The sequence below is a fragment of the Pipistrellus kuhlii genome, unplaced genomic scaffold (assembly GCF_014108245.1).
Source record: "Pipistrellus kuhlii isolate mPipKuh1 unplaced genomic scaffold, mPipKuh1.p scaffold_m20_p_7, whole genome shotgun sequence".
Taxonomy (NCBI): domain Eukaryota; kingdom Metazoa; phylum Chordata; class Mammalia; order Chiroptera; family Vespertilionidae; genus Pipistrellus; species Pipistrellus kuhlii.
In genome coordinates, this window is record NW_023425573.1 from 53,216,879 (window position 1) to 53,235,301 (window position 18,423).

The 18,423-nt window shown below is 41.6% G+C and overlaps 1 protein-coding gene across 6 annotated transcripts in view; it reads right to left on the reverse strand.

Moving 5' to 3' along the window:
• FMNL2 (formin like 2) overlaps positions 1-18,423 on the reverse strand; it is a 302,146-nt gene that overhangs the window by 111,571 nt on the left and 172,152 nt on the right. For all 6 annotated transcript variants that reach the window (XM_045575642.1, XM_036421515.2, XM_045575641.1 and 3 more), the window contains exon 2: positions 12,454-12,537. In XM_045575642.1, the coding sequence (XP_045431598.1) occupies positions 12,454-12,537 (84 nt within the window). The remainder of the gene's footprint in view (positions 1-12,453; positions 12,538-18,423) is intronic.

Genomic DNA, 18,423 nt, shown 5'->3' on the forward strand with positions numbered 1-18,423 from the left:
TAGATATCCTGGGACCGTGTGAGAGGGAGGAGGCAGAGGAGTTTTCCAGATGGGGGCACATGGGAGCAAAAGTAGAAAAGCATGGGGCATGTGCTAGGATCTTCAAGGAGGTGAGCTGTGTCCCAGTGATAAAGTCTATCAAAGTTAATGGCACAAAGGATCTAAATGGGAACTGGGAAAGGACAATGACAGGCATCAAGTAATAGGCTATTGCGTAGGACAGGGAGCCAATAAGGAGTTCTGAATAGTGAAAGAGCATTTGGGTAATAGTGCATCACTCTCCTTTCTTCATTCCCAACTTTACAAGTTGGCCGTTTCTGCACTAGACTAGACTTGAAAAAATCAGCATGTCAGATTCATTCCACAGCCATAGTTTCTTGGAGCGCCTTGAAGCATTCTTCGGCTCTGAATATGAAATCATTTTCCTAGACCGAGAAGAGAGGACAACTTTCCAAGTGTTCCATTACAGCTCGCAGACTGAAAATAACTTTTGATGAGAGTTTTCCAAATAATTGCCTTTATTTAGACTAGCAAAAGTTTCTTCTAGTTCAACGGGTCTTTTCTAATCATAGCTTCGGATAATTCACTCTCTAATATGTGATATGATTTGGACTTCTTTAATCCTATTGATAGTTCATCCTTCTCTCAACTTAAAAAGCATTGTAACTGAATTTGTTGCATTTGCATGAAGGAGGTCATACTAATAAAGTTTGTTATCTCATGTCGTCCTAAGAAAAGACAAAACTGTGACTACTTGACATGGAGCAGTGTTCAGTAAGTACAGTTGTTATTGTTAACTAGAAGCCCAGTGTATGAAAATTCGTGCACTGAAAGTGGTGGGGAGGGTCCCTCAGCCCAGCCTGCCCCTCTCACAGTCCAGGAGCCCTCAAGGGCGCAAGGCAACCCAGCGATCAGGAGAAGGTGACACCCCCATCACACCTCTGCTGCTGCCACTGCTGACAGCGAAAGCCTCAGCCGGCCCTGGTTACCTAAGCCTTGGATGGCCCTGGGCAGCTAGGAAGCTGCCATTCGAGACTTGCCTGCACCTCAGGCTAGCCCTAGTTGGCTAGGCAGCTGACAGCCAAGGCTTGCCTGTGCCTGGGCGGCTAGGGAGCTGAGGAAACTGGGGAACTGGTGGACTCCAGAGGCAGGTGCCCCAGCGGGGCTGAGGGGACTGAGTGCCGCCATCTTGTGCCTGTGGGCACCGCCATCTTTGAGGGTGTGGCCATCAATTAGCATATTTCCTTCTTATTGGCTGTGGTTGCTGCCATCTTTGCAATGGTGTGAGGGTCAATTAGCATATTCCCTCTTTATTAGATAGGATTAGGTAGGATGAGGACCGAAGAGCTGTATAGAGTGGTGGAAAGTCAGATTTACACTGGAAAAGCCTTCTGATAATCATCATATCTATTTTCTCTCTTCATTTAGACTGGCATTTCTTAAAATACCCATGACCAAAGGCCTGCATCTAAAGCAACTGAGGTTGCTTGTTAAATGACAAAAATTATCCTGGCCCAAGTCATCAAGTACTCAAGAGTCTGCATTCTCTTAAATTCCCCAACTAGGTCCTCTATCCATTAAAGCTTCTGATTGTACTTCCTACTATGGACACATAAATCTCCTCTCTTTATTCAGTCTACAAAGAGAGCATACATATCCCTCATAAGCAAAGACTTAACAAGATTTTCAGTTACATTTAAAGATATAGACTTATATTATAAAATCACAGCTACAGTCTATGCTTTCAGGAAAACTGTGTAAAATCTCTGGGGAGTACTGTTCCTGTAAAAACGCAAGGGGTATCAACACACATTGTTGTTTCTTCACAAGAAAAATGGAATATGAAACCCTTTCTCCCATTTTTATTACAATTCCAGAAATCTTACTTAAGGATGCCTCCCAAACAAGAATAACACACTTAGAAAGATCTTTAAAGTCTCCTGAGCTAACCAAGCATCATACAAACAAAACATGGAGGAGGAAAAGAAAAATAAGCAAGTTCTGATCCTAATCAAGGCAGAAGCAAACAAAAAAGACAGAATAAGCCTTAGATTTCTTGCAGAAACCATTAGATAATTCAAGATTTAAATAAGAGAGATAATATTTTTCAATCACTGCAGAATTGGAAAGAATGGCAAGTTCTTATCTTGATTGTTTTTCTGACAATTATACTAACTAGAGTCTCTGAAACCTCATTTGCCCCAATTATAACAACATGTAAATACACAGGTATAATCCTCAGAATTTCCATAGATGCTTGCTTGAACTGAATGAATGCTAATATTTGTGAAGAGCATAATGTATGTCAGGGAACAGGGGAAGAGGTAGAGAAGGTAGATGCCTTCCATAAAGTCAACAAAAGTGCCTAGTCATATAAAGAAAGCATCCTTATGAAGAGAACATAAGGACTGAAAAAAGGGAAGTTATCAGATCTTAACCATACCCTCACCACATGCTTTCAACATAGATGTAAGCATGAGAACCAAGCTCAGAATTCTCAACTTCAACACTTATGGTGCAGTTTACAGTACAGAAACCATTGAGATGGTGTTTAACAGTATAACTTGGTTTTGAAAATGCAGTGATATAGCATAAACCACACCTTTTTTCCATAAGGGGATTGATGAAGTGGTGGGAGTCATTTAAAAATAGTATTTCTCTGGGAACACATCACTGGAAACTTTTATTTTAAAATTATATCACTTAACATAGCACTAAAAATAATGAAAAACTTAGAAATAAACTTAAAAAAATATGTGCAAGACCTACCCACGGGGAAGCTTCTAAACACTCCAGGCAAGATTTTAAAGCCCTAAATAAATAAAGAGGCCATGTTCACAGATCAGAGGAGTCAATGTTGCTAGGATGTCCGTGTTTCCGAAATTGATACTTCAAACAAAATAATAATAATAAAAAAATAATCAATGCAACTTCAATAAAAATCCAGGAGGCTTTTTCTTAAAAATTGACAAGCTAATTCTAAAATTCATATAAAAATGCAAAAAAAATTTAGAATAGCAAGAGTAATTTTACAGAAAAAAGAATATTCACACTACCTTTATTTAAGACAGTGCTATATGACTAAAGGAAAGATATAAAGATCAGTGGAACAGGAGAGAGTACAAACATAGGCCCACACAATTTGTGTTTTTTCAGGTACTAAGGTAGTTCATGAAAAAAGAAGTCTATTCAACAAATGCCTGAAACAGCTGGATAAAGATATGAGGGGAAAACAGTGAATCCCCAGGCTTACTTCACACTCCTTTGCCAAAACAGACAACATATAATACTTTAACGTAAGAAACAAAATCATCAGATTTCTAGAAGAAAGCATAGGAGATAATCCTGTGACCTGAGTTTGGACAAAGATTTGTTAGGCCACAAAAATGCATGAACCACTTAAAAAAATAAAAGATAAACTAAATTAGACTTCATTGGAAAAACTTTGTTCTTTCAAAGGCATTGTTATAGGAAAAGCAAGACATGAATTAGGAGGAAATATTTGCAACATATACATCTGATAAAGACTTGTATCCAGAATATATATATATACATATATTAATTCTATAGTTCAATAATAAAATAAATACCCCAACTTTTAGCCCTGGCCGGTTTGGCTCTGTGCATCGGCCTGCGGACTGAAGGATTCCAGGTTTGATTCCAGTCAAGGGCATGTACCTTGATTGCAGGCACACCCCCAGCAGAAAGCAGCTGGTTGATGTTTCTCTCTCATCGATGTTTCTAATTCTCTCTCCCTCTCCCTTCCTCTCTGAAAAAAATCAATGAAATATTTTAAAAATAATAAAATAAACAACCCAACTTTTAAAAATTGACTAAATCCTTCAATAATTCGGATACACAATGACAAACCAGCACATAAAAAGATGCCCAACATCAATAGGGAAATGCAAATTACTGCATTTTCACTATCATTTCATGAGATTTGCTTAATCAACCATCTTCATTCAATCATCCCTACTTCCCCCAACTCAACACCCATCCCAGTTTCCTAAATGCATAAATGGTCACCTTCTAAAACATAGAAACAAAAGCAGGGTGTGCAAACAACCTGAAATCCTAAACCTTAAACCCAGGTCCAGTTGGGTATTTTATGATTTCTGCTTAGATCTTCCATAGTTTCAAATTTAACATCATAAATACCCAAGCACACACCTCTTCTAAGCAGCCTCGTGTCATTTTTTTTTTCCATCTTCAGATCACAAGATTAAGCCAACAACAGTTTCAATCTGTCAACCCACATGGTCAAAATGACTCCTTAAATCAAATTCTACACAATACCTGACGAGGATTGGCTGAGAAGGGAGGTAAAAGCAGCTCCTTTGAAAATGGTCATTGCTGAGGACATATCCCGGCTGCAACAGAGATATATAAGCCTGGTACCCAAACTATGACGAGTGCTTATTTTATAGGGTTTTAAATGCACTTGAGAAGTTGTATCTGAGAATATGATGAGCACATCCATCAGCAGCTGAGCGGTTGTGTCTAGTTCCTGGGAAGAGCACTAGCAGTGACAAGAAGGATAAACAAACTAGCTGCCTAACGAAGGTACTTCAAGTACCCTGTCTGCCTGCCATGCTCTTGTCCAAACAGCTAGTATCCACCATGCTAATGGAGACCATTCAGTCTCTGCCCCTGTATATTTCTTACAAACCCAAAGCGTATTTCTAATTCACTTTCATCCTCTCTCCCTCCACCCCCAACACCTACATTCTAATTATTGATAGAAATCCAAACCAATTTATAGTTCTGCTCTTTAAGTGAAATCTATATGCTATTTTACTACCACAGCAGAGATAAAGACCACGGGCACCTTCATCTCCTCAATGGCTTCAGAAAATAACTTCCTTTAGAACATTTTACTTGCAAGTCCATCAAGACCTACAATCAATGCTCTGTGTACGTAGGGGAGTATATATGGACTGAAAGCTCTCAGTTGTACACACTGTCTTTACAGAATTTTCTTTTGAGATGATGTCTTATTCTTTTTTCAGTATCTTCTTTTGAAAGATCCAGTATTATGTTTTCTAAAGCACTACAGTCATAGCCCATCACTTTTTTAAAGAATTTTTATTTTATTGATTTTTAATTTATTGATAAAGAGAAGGTCAAGGAAGAGAGAAAGAGAAACATCCGGTACTTTCTACAGACAGACACACACACACACACACACACACACACACACTCACACCGCCGAGTCTGCACCCTGTGCATATGCCCTGACAAGGAACCGAACCAGCCACCTTTAGGTGCACAAGGACACCCAACCAACTGAGCTGGCCAGAGCTAGCACATCACTCTTCAGCGTGAGCACACAAGAAATAATTTCAATGATAAATGGATTGATGAAAAGAGCCACCATGCCATGGTGATCCAGGTCATACATTGACAATTAAAAAAAAAAAAAGTTTCCAAACCATTGCGGTACATTTTAAAACACAAATTGTTAGTGCCAGCTCAACCTTGCTGGAAAACTTCCAAAAAGCTGCTTTTCTATTTTATGAAAATTAAACAAAAACAGCCTTCCACAGCAAAGACTAAAAGTTAAATGTCCAAGAGTTCCAACAAAGTAAAGTAGTATTTGTATCACCTAGCACACATTCTTGGCTAAAGCACCTTAATAAATCACTTAAACTATTTTCTAAAAGGTAGTGTCAAAGGCCAACCTCAGTCTAGCCAATAGGTATTACACTGCCTTCAGGGGTCCTCAAACTTTTTAAAGTGGGGGCCAGATCACGGTCCCTCAGAGAGCTAGAGGGCCGGACTATATGAACTACTAATTCCTACTGTAACACCTCGGCTGCGCTCACTGCCCAAAAAACCTGGCGGGCCGGATCAGACTCCTCTGTGGGCCGCATGTGGCCCGCGGGCCGTAGTTTGAAGACGCCTGGCCTATATGATTCTTCATTTCCTGTAATATGTTTCCAAGTTCACAAAAGATGCTCATATAACACAAGGGGGTTACTTACGCCAGCTGAGGAAGTCAAGTGGTTTCACCTGGGGACGGGGCGGAGCTCTCTGATGCTATTTGACCTGCCAGGCAGGAAGGCAGGCAAGGTGATGTGCATTTGGCAGAAGATAACCTGGAAGCTTCGAATCAGACTCAGCCCTGGTCTTCTTGCTCTGGCAGAGCATTTATACCAAGCTGACAAAGACTGTTAGTATTAAAAGAAGTAATTCCCCCTTTCTCTAGATTACTTTCTCCCCTTTCCCCACGCCCCTTTTCAATCCCTGGGAGGCAGGCCAGGATCTTGCTTCCTGCTGTAAAACTGGGTGACAAAGGGAACCCCTGGAAGAGGAAACGTCTATGCCCGCTTTCAGGTTCAGACTCAATTTTCTGTGACTCCAGAGATACTAAATGTGAGGAAGCTCGACATGCAGGATTGCCACCTGCTTCCCCGGGGATTCAGAATCAAGGAATAAAGAGACCCTGAGTGGGTCTGAATGGAAGGGAAACTTTGCTTTCGTGGAGGGGGATGAGAGGAAGGAAAACGTGCCTTCTTTTTCATGAATCAGCAACTAATTCAATACATTTCCTCAGATTTGAAGATTTCAAGAAAAGGAAGACGGTCTCTTTAAAAATATCAAGTCAGAACACACCCCACAGACAAAATTGTGTGTTTATATTTTAATTTGGCAAAAATACATGCCCCACAGCCAATTCCTGCCTGGCACACTGCTGGAACTCAGGACAAACTGGTGCTAGCAACCATTTAGAGTCTTTTCCCGCCTCCAAGTGAGTCTGGGGGAACTCAGATCCATGTATGGCATCTCTATCTCTCTCCCTTCCTCTCTGTAAAAAAACAATCAATAAAATATATTTTAAAAAATAAGTGGAGGTGGTGTGGTGGTGGGGAAGGGGAAGGCTGTAGCCCACTTCAGAGTTGGTGGCTGCCCTGTTAATTCTTTGAGCCACCCCATGGGCAGATAGTGATGCAGCAGTCCCTTCCTTGTCCCCAGGCTCCCAGGCTCCAGACTTAATCTGCCTTCAGCCCCTGTCCTCCAGTCCCAGGCATTGATTCCACATTTAGCCACAGTCACTTCATTCTGGCTTTCCCAGCTGCTGGGTGTCCGCACAGCCACATCCCCTGTCCTCTCCCCCTTATTCAGCCAGTCTCTGCATCCTCGCCAGCACTTGTCATTTATTGTGATAGCCATTCTGATAGGTGTGAGATGGTACCTATTGTTGTTTTGATTTGCATCTCAGATGATTAGTGACTTTGTTAGCTCTTTAATTGTTTAGAAAATTTTATTCCAGTGGCAAATTGGCTTCACTTTTGATACAAGTTGGCCAATAAGTAACTTTTTGGAAGAAATAGTATTAGTAAACATAAGTGAGGGGTTTACAAAATAATGATATTCTTAGTAATTAAATACATTCAAATGGTATGGGTCAGCTGTTGACCAAGACAAGAGAGAAACTCTCGCTGTAATGGAGTATCTTGGTGTAGTGGAGTATCTTAGTGCCCCTGGCCTGACTCAGTTCTGGCACAGTGGCAGCAGGTGCCTCTCCTTTCCTGATCAGGAAGCATGCTGGACCTTGAAGGTTGACATTCAATCTCCCGGAGGTGTTTAACGCAGGAAGCTGAGTTCAGGTGGGTATGATTTCCAGCCAACCCTTCTTTCTCCCTTTTGTTTTGGTTTGTATCTCCTTCTCCCATATAATTCCATAAAGTCAAGAAGGGGGGAGACCCCATCTCTCACGAAGGCCACAATGCAAAACAACAGCCAGCCATTAGGCAGCAAGATCAAGCCATGCCACATCACCCCCAAAATAAATGCCATGCCACATCACCCCCAAAATAAATCCCACCATCGGAACCAGCAAAGTCACACAGAGGGAGCTTTCTAGCCCAGCTCAGGAGTGGCACCATAATATTTCAGAACTTGATTTTACACCCATAGATGTTAGTCACTTAAAATGTCCTGAAATTAGGACTAATCACTTCTACTTTGTTATTCAGTTATGAACCAATCCGTGCCCCCAACCAACAACACCCGAGAAACCTTGAAGGGTCAGAGATTACTTCTTATCTACTGAGATTTCTGTTTCAATGGTATTTCCAGGTCCCTGTGTAACAGGAAATGACTGAAAGAGCTCAGAAGTAGGTGTTCTCATTCATCTCCCTGGCCGGGGCGACCTTGGTGCCATTGGTCTAGTCATTTATGCTCTTGAACCTCAATTTCATCACCAATAGCTTAAGGGAATGCATGAACAGACAGGAAAGGCAAAAGGAATCACACTTTACTTCACATGCTCTAATAGTTTCTCATTTTGACAAGCATATGTTAACTTAAGTAGAAAAATAAAGAGTAGAGCGCTGGCCGGTATGACTTAGTTGATCGAATATAACAAGTATGGTGAAGGCCTGGTCATGGAGAGGTTGACCATTCGATTCCTGGTCAGGGTACACGCCCAGGATGCGGGCCAGATCCCCAGTAGGGAGCATGCAGGAAGCAGCCAACTGATGTTCTGCGGTCCTATTGATGTTTCTCTCCCTCTCCCTCTTTCTCTAAAAATCAATTTAAAAAATCGCTTAAAAAGGAAAATAAAAAGTGGCTTGAAATGCATGGTCTCTACAACCGTACCTGCTGTAATGATTTGGAAGCCATCTAGGACCTCTGAAGCTCTCTACATGCAGCTTTGACACTAAGCTGATGGAAAACAGCCAAGACTCCAAAGCCAAACAGCACAGCACAGGGTCCCTGGTTAGGAACACCCAGGACTGAGGCAGGAGTGAGAGCAAAGGGCATTCGTACAGGTACAAAGAGCAAGGAGAGAGCCCTCTTACTGCCGAGCAGCTGGGGGCTTTCATTGGTAATTGTCCAAGGAGCTTAGCATTTCCAGCTACTTACTCTCATACTACCACCTCTGCTACTATAAAACACGCCTCAGTATCCCCCCAGAGTACATGAATGTCCAGATAAAGATCCAAAAGAAGATCTACACAGTTATCTCTCTTATGGTGTCCTCCCCGTGTTTCCCTATCTCTGTTTGTTGCAGAGGCAAATATCATGTTTAATGAGATATAATTCCCATTATCAGTCTCTCATCCCCCCTCCTAGTCCATGGCATCCATTAATCTAGTTTCATTCTCTATGAATTTTTTATTCTGGGCATTTCATATAGATGGAATCATAAAAGCAAATGTATTCTGAGTGTCCATCAGGTTAGGTACCAGAGAGAGATATAGATTATAGGTGCCAAATGTGTGTGTGTGTATGACAAGGTCTATGTAGATAACAGGTAAGATAAACCTTCAGTCAAATAAACACGAATACATTATATTTATTATATGTGCCATATAAATAGTACATCATGCATGCGTTAAGCTAATGGATTTTATTTTTCCCCTCAGAAACATACATAGAAGTCATATTCATGTGGGTGACAATAAGTTAGCTGTATTTGACAAAAAGCCCAGTTTTCTGCTGGACACAATTCTCTCAGTGACTGATCAGAAAATGGTAGTTCACCGTGGCGGTCATGCGGGTAAATGAGGCTCAGTGTCTGTGCTAAGACCTCCTGGCTTTCTCTCCCTCTCAGGAAAGAATACCAGGATGCGGGCAGAGAAACAGCTTGTACTTTCTCCTTCTAGTGTATCATTCAAACACTTTCGTACTCAGTGAGGAAGGGAGCGGAAAGTACGAATAAGACCCGGAATGTGCACATTCTCGGGACTCTGACCACCCATCCTAACGGCGATGCGACCTTCAGCAATGACTTAATCGCCCAGGCTCAGTTTTCCCCGTGTGTCAAATGGAGTCACTAATAAGCCTCTGGTGTCCTTTGAAGACTAAACACAAAGCTTTCGGGCAGAAAATCTGCTTACTAAATGCTGGCTGTTGGCAACAACAATAATAAGTATTACTTCACTATTAATAAACCACCCGCTACTCAGAACTGATGGAGCCATTCAGCTTGTGTTGAAGGGACTGCTGGGAACAGATGAAGCAGCTAAATTCTCCACGTCCTGGCATGTGCATATTTAAGACAGGAATTGCCAGAACTCGGAGGAGCCGAGAATTAGTCCAATAATCAGATAACTGATTTGCTACTCTCCGAGCCTCCAGCTGCCTGAGACTCCGCCATCCACCCTATGGAGCCACTTCCGGCCTGAGAGCAGAGTACAGCTGTTGAAGCTCTTCCATCAGCGGCAGCCTCCCTGCCAGGCACACTGGAGATACAAGCGCTACTAATTCATCCACGCCAGGAAGGAGCAGGCAGGCTGAGGAATACGCCCGCAGGGCTGAGGAAGGAAGGATGGCTCAGCCCTTCCTCCCAGCATAGCTTCACCGCCACCAGGGCCAGTCTCCCCTCGCCTGCTCCCCTCCGCTGTCATAACATAATCTGTGCGTCGGCAGAATTTCTCACCCCTTGGCCTTCCCTCGCTTGAGTGACTACCTTTCCTTTATAGTGATTATCCCTATTATATGTGTTCACTGTCATAAAATAATTTTTCCTCAAAATAATAGGTTTAGCTAATGCTCATCAAAAATTAAGTCTTGAGCAAGGAGATTTTAAGTGTCAGCAACATGTTATTCTTTTGGACCACAGTCATCTAAGCAGTAGGCTTCCTCTTCAGTTTCTATCTCTTCTTGGTGCTCAAACATAGGATGGAAACAGAGGGGAGGATTCTTACCATCATTTCATTCCTGCTTTAGTTAGGGGCTTAGGTCAAGCAACACGCAGTACGTGCTGCGGGAACTCTGTAAGAACCACAGGCATCTATATCTTAGCAAACGTGGAAAACCCCACTGCTCCCCTGACACATTTTACCCGGCAACGGAGACTTCAGGGAGCTCCGGTCAGAGGGTCAGAGGAATTACAGCACGCCCAGAAAGTGTCAGGGCGGCCTGACGCAGGAATGTGAGCACCCAGAAACTCATGGCACAAAACGAAAAACCTGATAATACAGAATCGACAGAGCCTACTCTCTACCTTTAGGGGGGGACTCCTCTGTTTTAGAACAATTAGCCTATACCTAGTCCTAGAATAAAGTGCCCCCAAATCACGACCACTGCCAATGGAATACTACAGAGCATCTACAAGAATAAGGTAAGGCACATATGCTGACAAATGTATCAAAGTGAGGAAGAGAGTGTGTGTTCATGTATTTGTTTGTTTTAAAATAACAACATAAAAGGAAGCTGGAAGGACATTTCAAAGTCTCTAAGGTATACAATTATGAGGGTAGAAAGAAAAAGGGGGAATTCTACTTTTTATTTTATATCCTTCTGAAGAGTATGAATTTATTATGAGTTAATGATAAGATAAAAAGAATTGCTAAACTCTGAAATAAATTTTTATCAGCCTAAGTAGTCTCTTTATAAACAATTCACCTTCTTGCATGAATATGCATCAATATACATGGAAAAGATGACTAAATTAGAGGGCCTGCCTTATTCAAGCAGCATAAACTGCTCTGTGACATAAATAGAAAAAAAGACAATCTGAATTTGGATGCCCCCCTAACCAGACCAGATCGCCCAGAAAACCTAATACAAAAAGTCTAAAAATAAAGGAAAGAATCAAAATCATGCAAGAATAAAAGAATACATTTTCTCACTTTTTCTTTGATCTTAAGAAACAGGAAGACAAATCACAAAACAGAAAGCCATGCATCTTCTTGGGGGGATGGGGAATTTAATATACTTAGGGAGGAAATCTCTTCTTTCATTATTTTTTTTTTCAATTTAGATATTTATTTTAAAGAGGAGGAGGAAAAGGGCTGTGAGTGTGATTTCCCAACACAGGAACATGTGAAAGAAAGTAGAGGTATAGTAATGTGGACATGAAATTCAGCAAGCCTAATAACCATTAGAATATTGTAACATACTACCAATCAGATTTAAGCCACCGAAAGATGAATAAGGTTGTTTTTTTTAAACAACTGAAGTCATAATTACTTCTATAAAATAGACACACATGACTGAAACTAAAAATGACTCCCAAAGTTTAAACAACTGAATGTACAAAATACAAGATGCAGGTACAAGCCCAAATTCAAGCTTACAATGTGATTACAAATGACAACAACAATGGCATATAAAGCAAAAGAAAACGGATCAAATATAAAAGTTTTACATGTTACATTAAAACATCACTTCAGAAAAACTGACTTCAAAAAATACTGCATCACTGACTTAAAATAATTTTTTTTTTAAGTGCAAGCATCACATAGATTCCTCATCTGACATGAGGAACAAATGAGAACAAATCAATCCTTGAAATCTTTGATAATTTTAACTGGAAAGTACTGCTCATACAGTCCAGCCTGCCATATATCTCTCTCCAGGCTCTTGTCTCTTATTTGTACTCTAGGCATTTAGTTACCACAATTAACTCCTCCCAATTTAATTTATACTTTGAACTTTTAAAGCTAGCAAGTCGACTTTCATTATTTCTTGATAAAAACATCTTTTTTTTCTTACCTGATCACAAATCAGTTCCCACTTTTTCTCATTGTCATACTGCCGCAGCAGCCTGGCTTTGTCAGGGGGCAGGTTCATAGCATTCTGGAAAAGAGACCAAAAAAAGGGAGAGATGTCACATTCCACAACAGACTACTCATGAGTGACTTATAGGTAGATCAAGGAATACTACTGTGGGTTTATTTTTTATGATTTCTTTTCAATTTCTAGCATCTCATCAAACTGAAACACCCTGAAGAAGTCATTTAAACATCACATCAGAAACATCAAATCAGTTCAATGGAAGGGGAAACCCTGAAGTCCCATGCGTGGACATCAAGGTAGCCTGCATTTAAGCAAAGGAAATGCATTATTTCTTCATGTACTAGGGCGCTCCCATTCTTCTCAACAGAAGGTCGTGAACTGTTGAGAAGGCATTGCCCAATTTATGTTTAAAGCACTGCAGCCCCCAGACACGGAACAGGAGACACCAAAAGAAAATGCAATGACCAGAACCACTGACCAATAACATCAACTTTTACTCCCTTTGGCAACACCTATGAGTAAAAGAACAGCTTGGTTTTTTAATTAATTAATTAATTTCTACATAAGAGAAAGTTTCTTCAGAAAATAGAAGAAATGGGCTCAGGAAACAGTTTACAGAAGCCAAAGAGGGGTCCTTGGAGCTTAGGAGAAAGAAAGGTAAAGGTACGGTGACTGGGAGGTGGGGTGTAAGGGAGGGGAGAAGCACCCAGATTTTTTATGTTGTTGTTTTTAATGAAAACAATGTAGCTGGCTTCTGCCATCTCTCTGAGATGACAGCATATGCCACCATTATGCTGGACATACATTAACATTAGCAACCACAATTCTCAGTTAGCCATATCAGCTTATGAAGCTGAACTTGCCCTGAGAAACTGGTCATGAACTAAATGTCCAGGCATCCATACTCATATAGCCTCCCCTGTGTCAATACACACACCTTCTGGAATGGAGTACGTTCACCTGTTATTGTCCCAAATAACCAATCACACGCATTGTCAAGATACCTGGCTTGGGTTTGAGGTGATATCTTTAGCTACAGAACATGGCAGAGTGAAGGTCCCAGAAGGCATTCACATCTGTTCCCCTGCCTCCCGAAAGAAAGCTCCAAACTCTAAACAACTGAGCCAAGAAGCCAATGACTCACAGCTCTTAATTGTCATGTCTACCCCCTTGCGTCGACACCCTAGATCAGTGGTCGGCAAACCTCGGCTCTAGAGCCACATGCGGCTCTTTGGCCCCTTGAGTGTGGCTCTTCCACAAAATACCATGTGCGGAAGTCGGTTTTCAGCCTGGGTAAGTCTATTTTGAAGAAGTGGCATTAGAACACTCAAGGGGCCAAAGAGCCACATGTGGCTCGCAAGCCACGGTTTGCCAACCAATGCCCTCAATCATACCTATCCCATAATAAACAATATAGCTCTTGGCCTCTTCACTATTTGAGCAAATAGGTCTTGAACTGTTTTTTACAAGACTTTTTTTTTTAATTTTTTACTTATCGATTTGAGAAAGAGAGAGGAGAAAGAAACACCGATCTGTTGTTCCACTTCTTTATGCATTCACTGGTTGATTCCCCTATGTGTCCTGACCGAGGATTGAACCAGCAGTCTTAGTGTTTCAGGACGACGCTCTAACCAACTGAGCTACCTGGCCAGGGCTAGGCCCTAACCTTGTAATGCTGAGGCCCGCAGCTCTCTGGAGGACTTGGCGTGTAGAGAGACAATGCCCCTGCCGCAGTGCTGTCTCATGTCATTCAGTGAAACACATTTCATACAGGCAAGAGTCAGTGAGTTATTCTCACTTCATAGAGACAAAGAATTATCCTTGGATAATTTGGTGGAGATGACACTTTTCCCAACTTAAACTCAATCTAGCATCCAGATTGAAATGCCTAAGTAGGTGGTAAACATCCACCACTTACTAATTCGAATACATTTAATAAACTGTCTCCAGAATATTAAAATTTTTAAATTACCCCCAAAGCTGACAACATAATTAGAAGAGCTTTGGACTCCAGAGTTTTTGATGGGCCTGCCAACGCCTCTCCACAGAAATACTAAAATGGGGAAAATATTTTCATATGGCCCGGCTCCACAGAACATCTACTTGAAGTAGAATAAAAAACATATATTTGTATTTATTTATTTAAATATTATCATGTTGAAAAAGAAAAAAAATTCCTGGAATAAGGAAAGGTGAATTCCGTGAAGGTCCTTCTGAGGGAGGCCAATGTTACTGGCCATTATATAAACAGCCCATCACTGATTATTTGCACCCTAGGGATGGATTACTTCCTCTTAAACTGATATTTGACCTCATTTGAGTGCCCCTGGGTATGATTCAGCATTAAATAAGTACAGTAAGTTTACGAGGTAAATTACATGAGTTTTCTCAGAATCCTTATTAATCTCTTGCGATATAAAGGGAATAAGAAGAAGAATGGCTGAACCACAAGATTCCCACCGTGGTATGAGGTACCTTGCACACAGTCTCCTGTAATCTTAATAACAAGCCCATGGGGTAGATATAATTTTCCGCATTTTATACATGAGGAAACAGAACTGGGAGAACTGGGTTAATTTGCTAGAGATGAGACAGCTTTACGGGAGCAAAATCAGGACCTAAACTTAGTCTGTGAGGCTCCCAAAGACAAACACTGAAAAAGCCACCAACCTTTTTTTCCCTTCCCCCTTTCTTTTCCAAGGCAAAAGGGGAAATAACTGACTTTCTGTTAGGACTCTACTTGACACTCGTATGGAAGCCATGTGCAAACCCTGCTACAGGAATCAGATGCAGGGCCGTCATTATTGCAAAGAGGCGGCCAAGATTCTCCTTTCTAGGTCTACTTTTACTTTAATGAAACAGTCTTGAACTCAAAAAATGTTATGAAACACCACTGCTGTGCAGCACTGTGCTCCCTGGCACAGAGGGTGACTACACAGCTGTGGTCCCCCTGGAGTATCATGTTAAGGTGAGGAGATACAGGTAAAGCAAAAGAATCCTCTTAAATTCAGATGGGTCTTGATCAAGATTATGGGAGGGCAACTTTGGACTGGGTGATGTGGAAGACCTCTCAAGAAAAAGTAACAGTTAGGAGGAGTCCTAAAAATGAGGAGTGAGCCAGATGAAGCATGGACGACAGCATTCGGGGCAAAGGAAACCGGGAAAAGACAGTAAGGCGGGAAACTGCTTGGAGCATCAAAGAGCTGAAAGAGAAGGAAGGGGGAAAAGAGAAAGTTGGAAAGGTAAGTCAGGGCTATGTCATGCCCAGCCACGTGGGCCAGGATAAATTCTTTTTATTTCAGCTACAGTGCAAAGGGAAGCCACTGAAGGCTTGTGAGCGTGAGATGTCATAAACACGTTACGTTTTACAAAGATGAACGTGCATGCCATGGGAGAACTGATCAGAAACAGGGGAAGTGGAAACAGGGGGGCCAGTTAGGGGGCCAGTTAGGAGGCCGGGGCCAGTTAGGAGGCCGGGGCAGTAGTGCAAATGGAGGGTGATGGCTGATGGCACATCAAATGAAGAAAGGTATATGCATGTCAGAAAATTACATGAAACTGACTGGCTACATTTAGGGGCTGAGGAAGGATGTCAAGAATTAACACCTTGCTCCTCCCTTCCTTGAGCTACAAGGTCAATGGTGGTCCATTTAATGAGAACAGTACCCAGCAAAAGAAGGTACAAATCTGGAGCAAGTGGTGAAGAGTAAGATTTATAAATGGTCCAGTTTAGGTCTGAGAGAGGGGAGACATCCAAGAGAACAGTCAAGCAGATGGATACACAATTCCGGAGACTGAAAGAAAAGGGTGTATATATTTTTCTGAATGAGGAGTCTTAGGAAGTCTGTGGGCCTGATGACTAGTTACTATTGGGAGAAGTTGCTCCCCATCAGTACACCAAAACTAACACTGCACTTGGTAATCTTTTATCTAAAGTAACCCCTTCCCCAGGTCAAGTCTCGGAACTGTTCAGGCATACATTGCACAGCTTAATAATTCTACAGGCACGGCGAGGAAGTGGCCCTATTTAAAATCAGATTCTCCGCAGAGGCCTGGCTAAAGCTTGGGGATGTTGTGATTGGCTGGTAATACCTGCCCTTCACCTTTGTCAGAGGGAATTCATTCCTTTAGCACCGCACCGGCAGGACTCCGGAGACCAAGCTAAATGTTTGTGCAGGGAATTCGCAAGAGTCCCAGCTATTTGCTGAGGAAAATATGGGCTCTATTGCCAGATCCCTTTGCTGTACAAAATTAAATTGCTCTCCTTCTTGGCTGAAAAATGTAAATCAAGCGCTTCCAAGTTTTCTAACAGTGACAACTCTACCTCATCCTGGTGATACCTATGACATAGGATGTTCCCTGTCCTTTCATCCATCAATCCATCCATCGTGTTCTGGGTTTTGACCACATGCCAACATTTCTGAAGGCACGGAAGAGAATCTCGTCATGAAGTTGTTACGCTCCAGTACATGCCAAAGGTCCAGGAAGGCCTGCTATTTGAGTTAAGAAGTTTAATGGTTGTTAGTTACCTATGCCTAGCGTGAACACGTTCCTAGCTAAAAGAAATGAGACCGCCCAAGAGCATCCTTTCTATAAGGAATATCCCTTTACTTCCGTTCAGCCTGACAGACTTTTAATAATCAACTCAAATGTCCTTCAGCAGGAGAGCCTTCCTCCAGTTGCTCCAGTGAACTGTGCACGTCTCCATCACAGCACCCAGGACCCAGCTCCCCAAGATTCCGTTTACCATCCAAATTCCCTACTCAGCTAGGTACACACCGCACTCCCAGGACTCCTCTGTTCGTCCCCAATGCCTGGTAGAGAATTTGGCAAAAAAGAGGCACCGTGCTGAATAAATGGAAAGCAAACTAGGTGTCCTACTCTGCAGTCTAAAAATACCTTCATTGTTTTAACATTTGTGTTTCAGCTATTAACAAAGCCTATTCGCTGAAGAGTGTTTGTTTCTCAGAAAACCTCCATCAGGGATATTATTACTCATTAGTAATTACCTCCCCAAGATGAATTCATGGGGGGAAATCTTCAAGTTCAATTCTAGCAACATTTTCCTCAATAAAAATGGTGTTTTGGGCATTCTAACTGCCACCAATAATAAACCATGGAACCTGAACTTTGTTTTGTTTCTGTTGCCAGTGCATCCAAATTGGTATCAACTATCACAATGGATGTACCCAAAGTGGTAGCTACATTTATGGTCTATATTCTGGTTTTATTATTAACTATGCTATAGTACATTGTTTTGAGATGTAATTTCCATCTCAGGACCTTTTGGAAATAGAAGGTAAATAACAATGAAGTTTCTGGACCCTTGAGGGAGAAATAAATTGTGGTAAAAGAGAGTCTATGATAGTCTATACATCTGAGGTTACATTCACAGATTCATTACCATATACAACACAGAGCAAAAATGAAAGTAGTCAAATCACTGAGAACCAAATAAACCCATCTCCTAGGAATCGTTTTCTGACATTAGCCCTTATCCTGGATATACGGGAGGAATGGAAACTTGTAAAACCTCCTTCTTTTCCCCTGATATCCTCAAGGCTCAGGCTGAGAAACCCACAGGGAGATGCAGACACAGAGCAGTGAAAAGGAATCGGAACAAAACACACCTTATGTAACATACCACCTTTGTCCTCCTAATCTCTAAATTAAAACTTCCAAGTATTAAGTCACCAGATTCAACAACAGAAACTCTTCTATTACGTGATAGTACATGATCACCTGCACAGAGAGAAGAAAGGACACAAACCTTACAAGCAAGGTTGCTTGTGGAAGCAGGGGAAAAGTTTGTCCCAAGAGAAACAGCTTAGACAACCTTTTAGTCCAGAAACGATAAAAGAGCCAGTACTTTTTAAAAACTTGTGGTAGCAAAAAGCCACATATAACATAAAACTTGCCCTCTTCACCATGTTTAAATGTACAGTC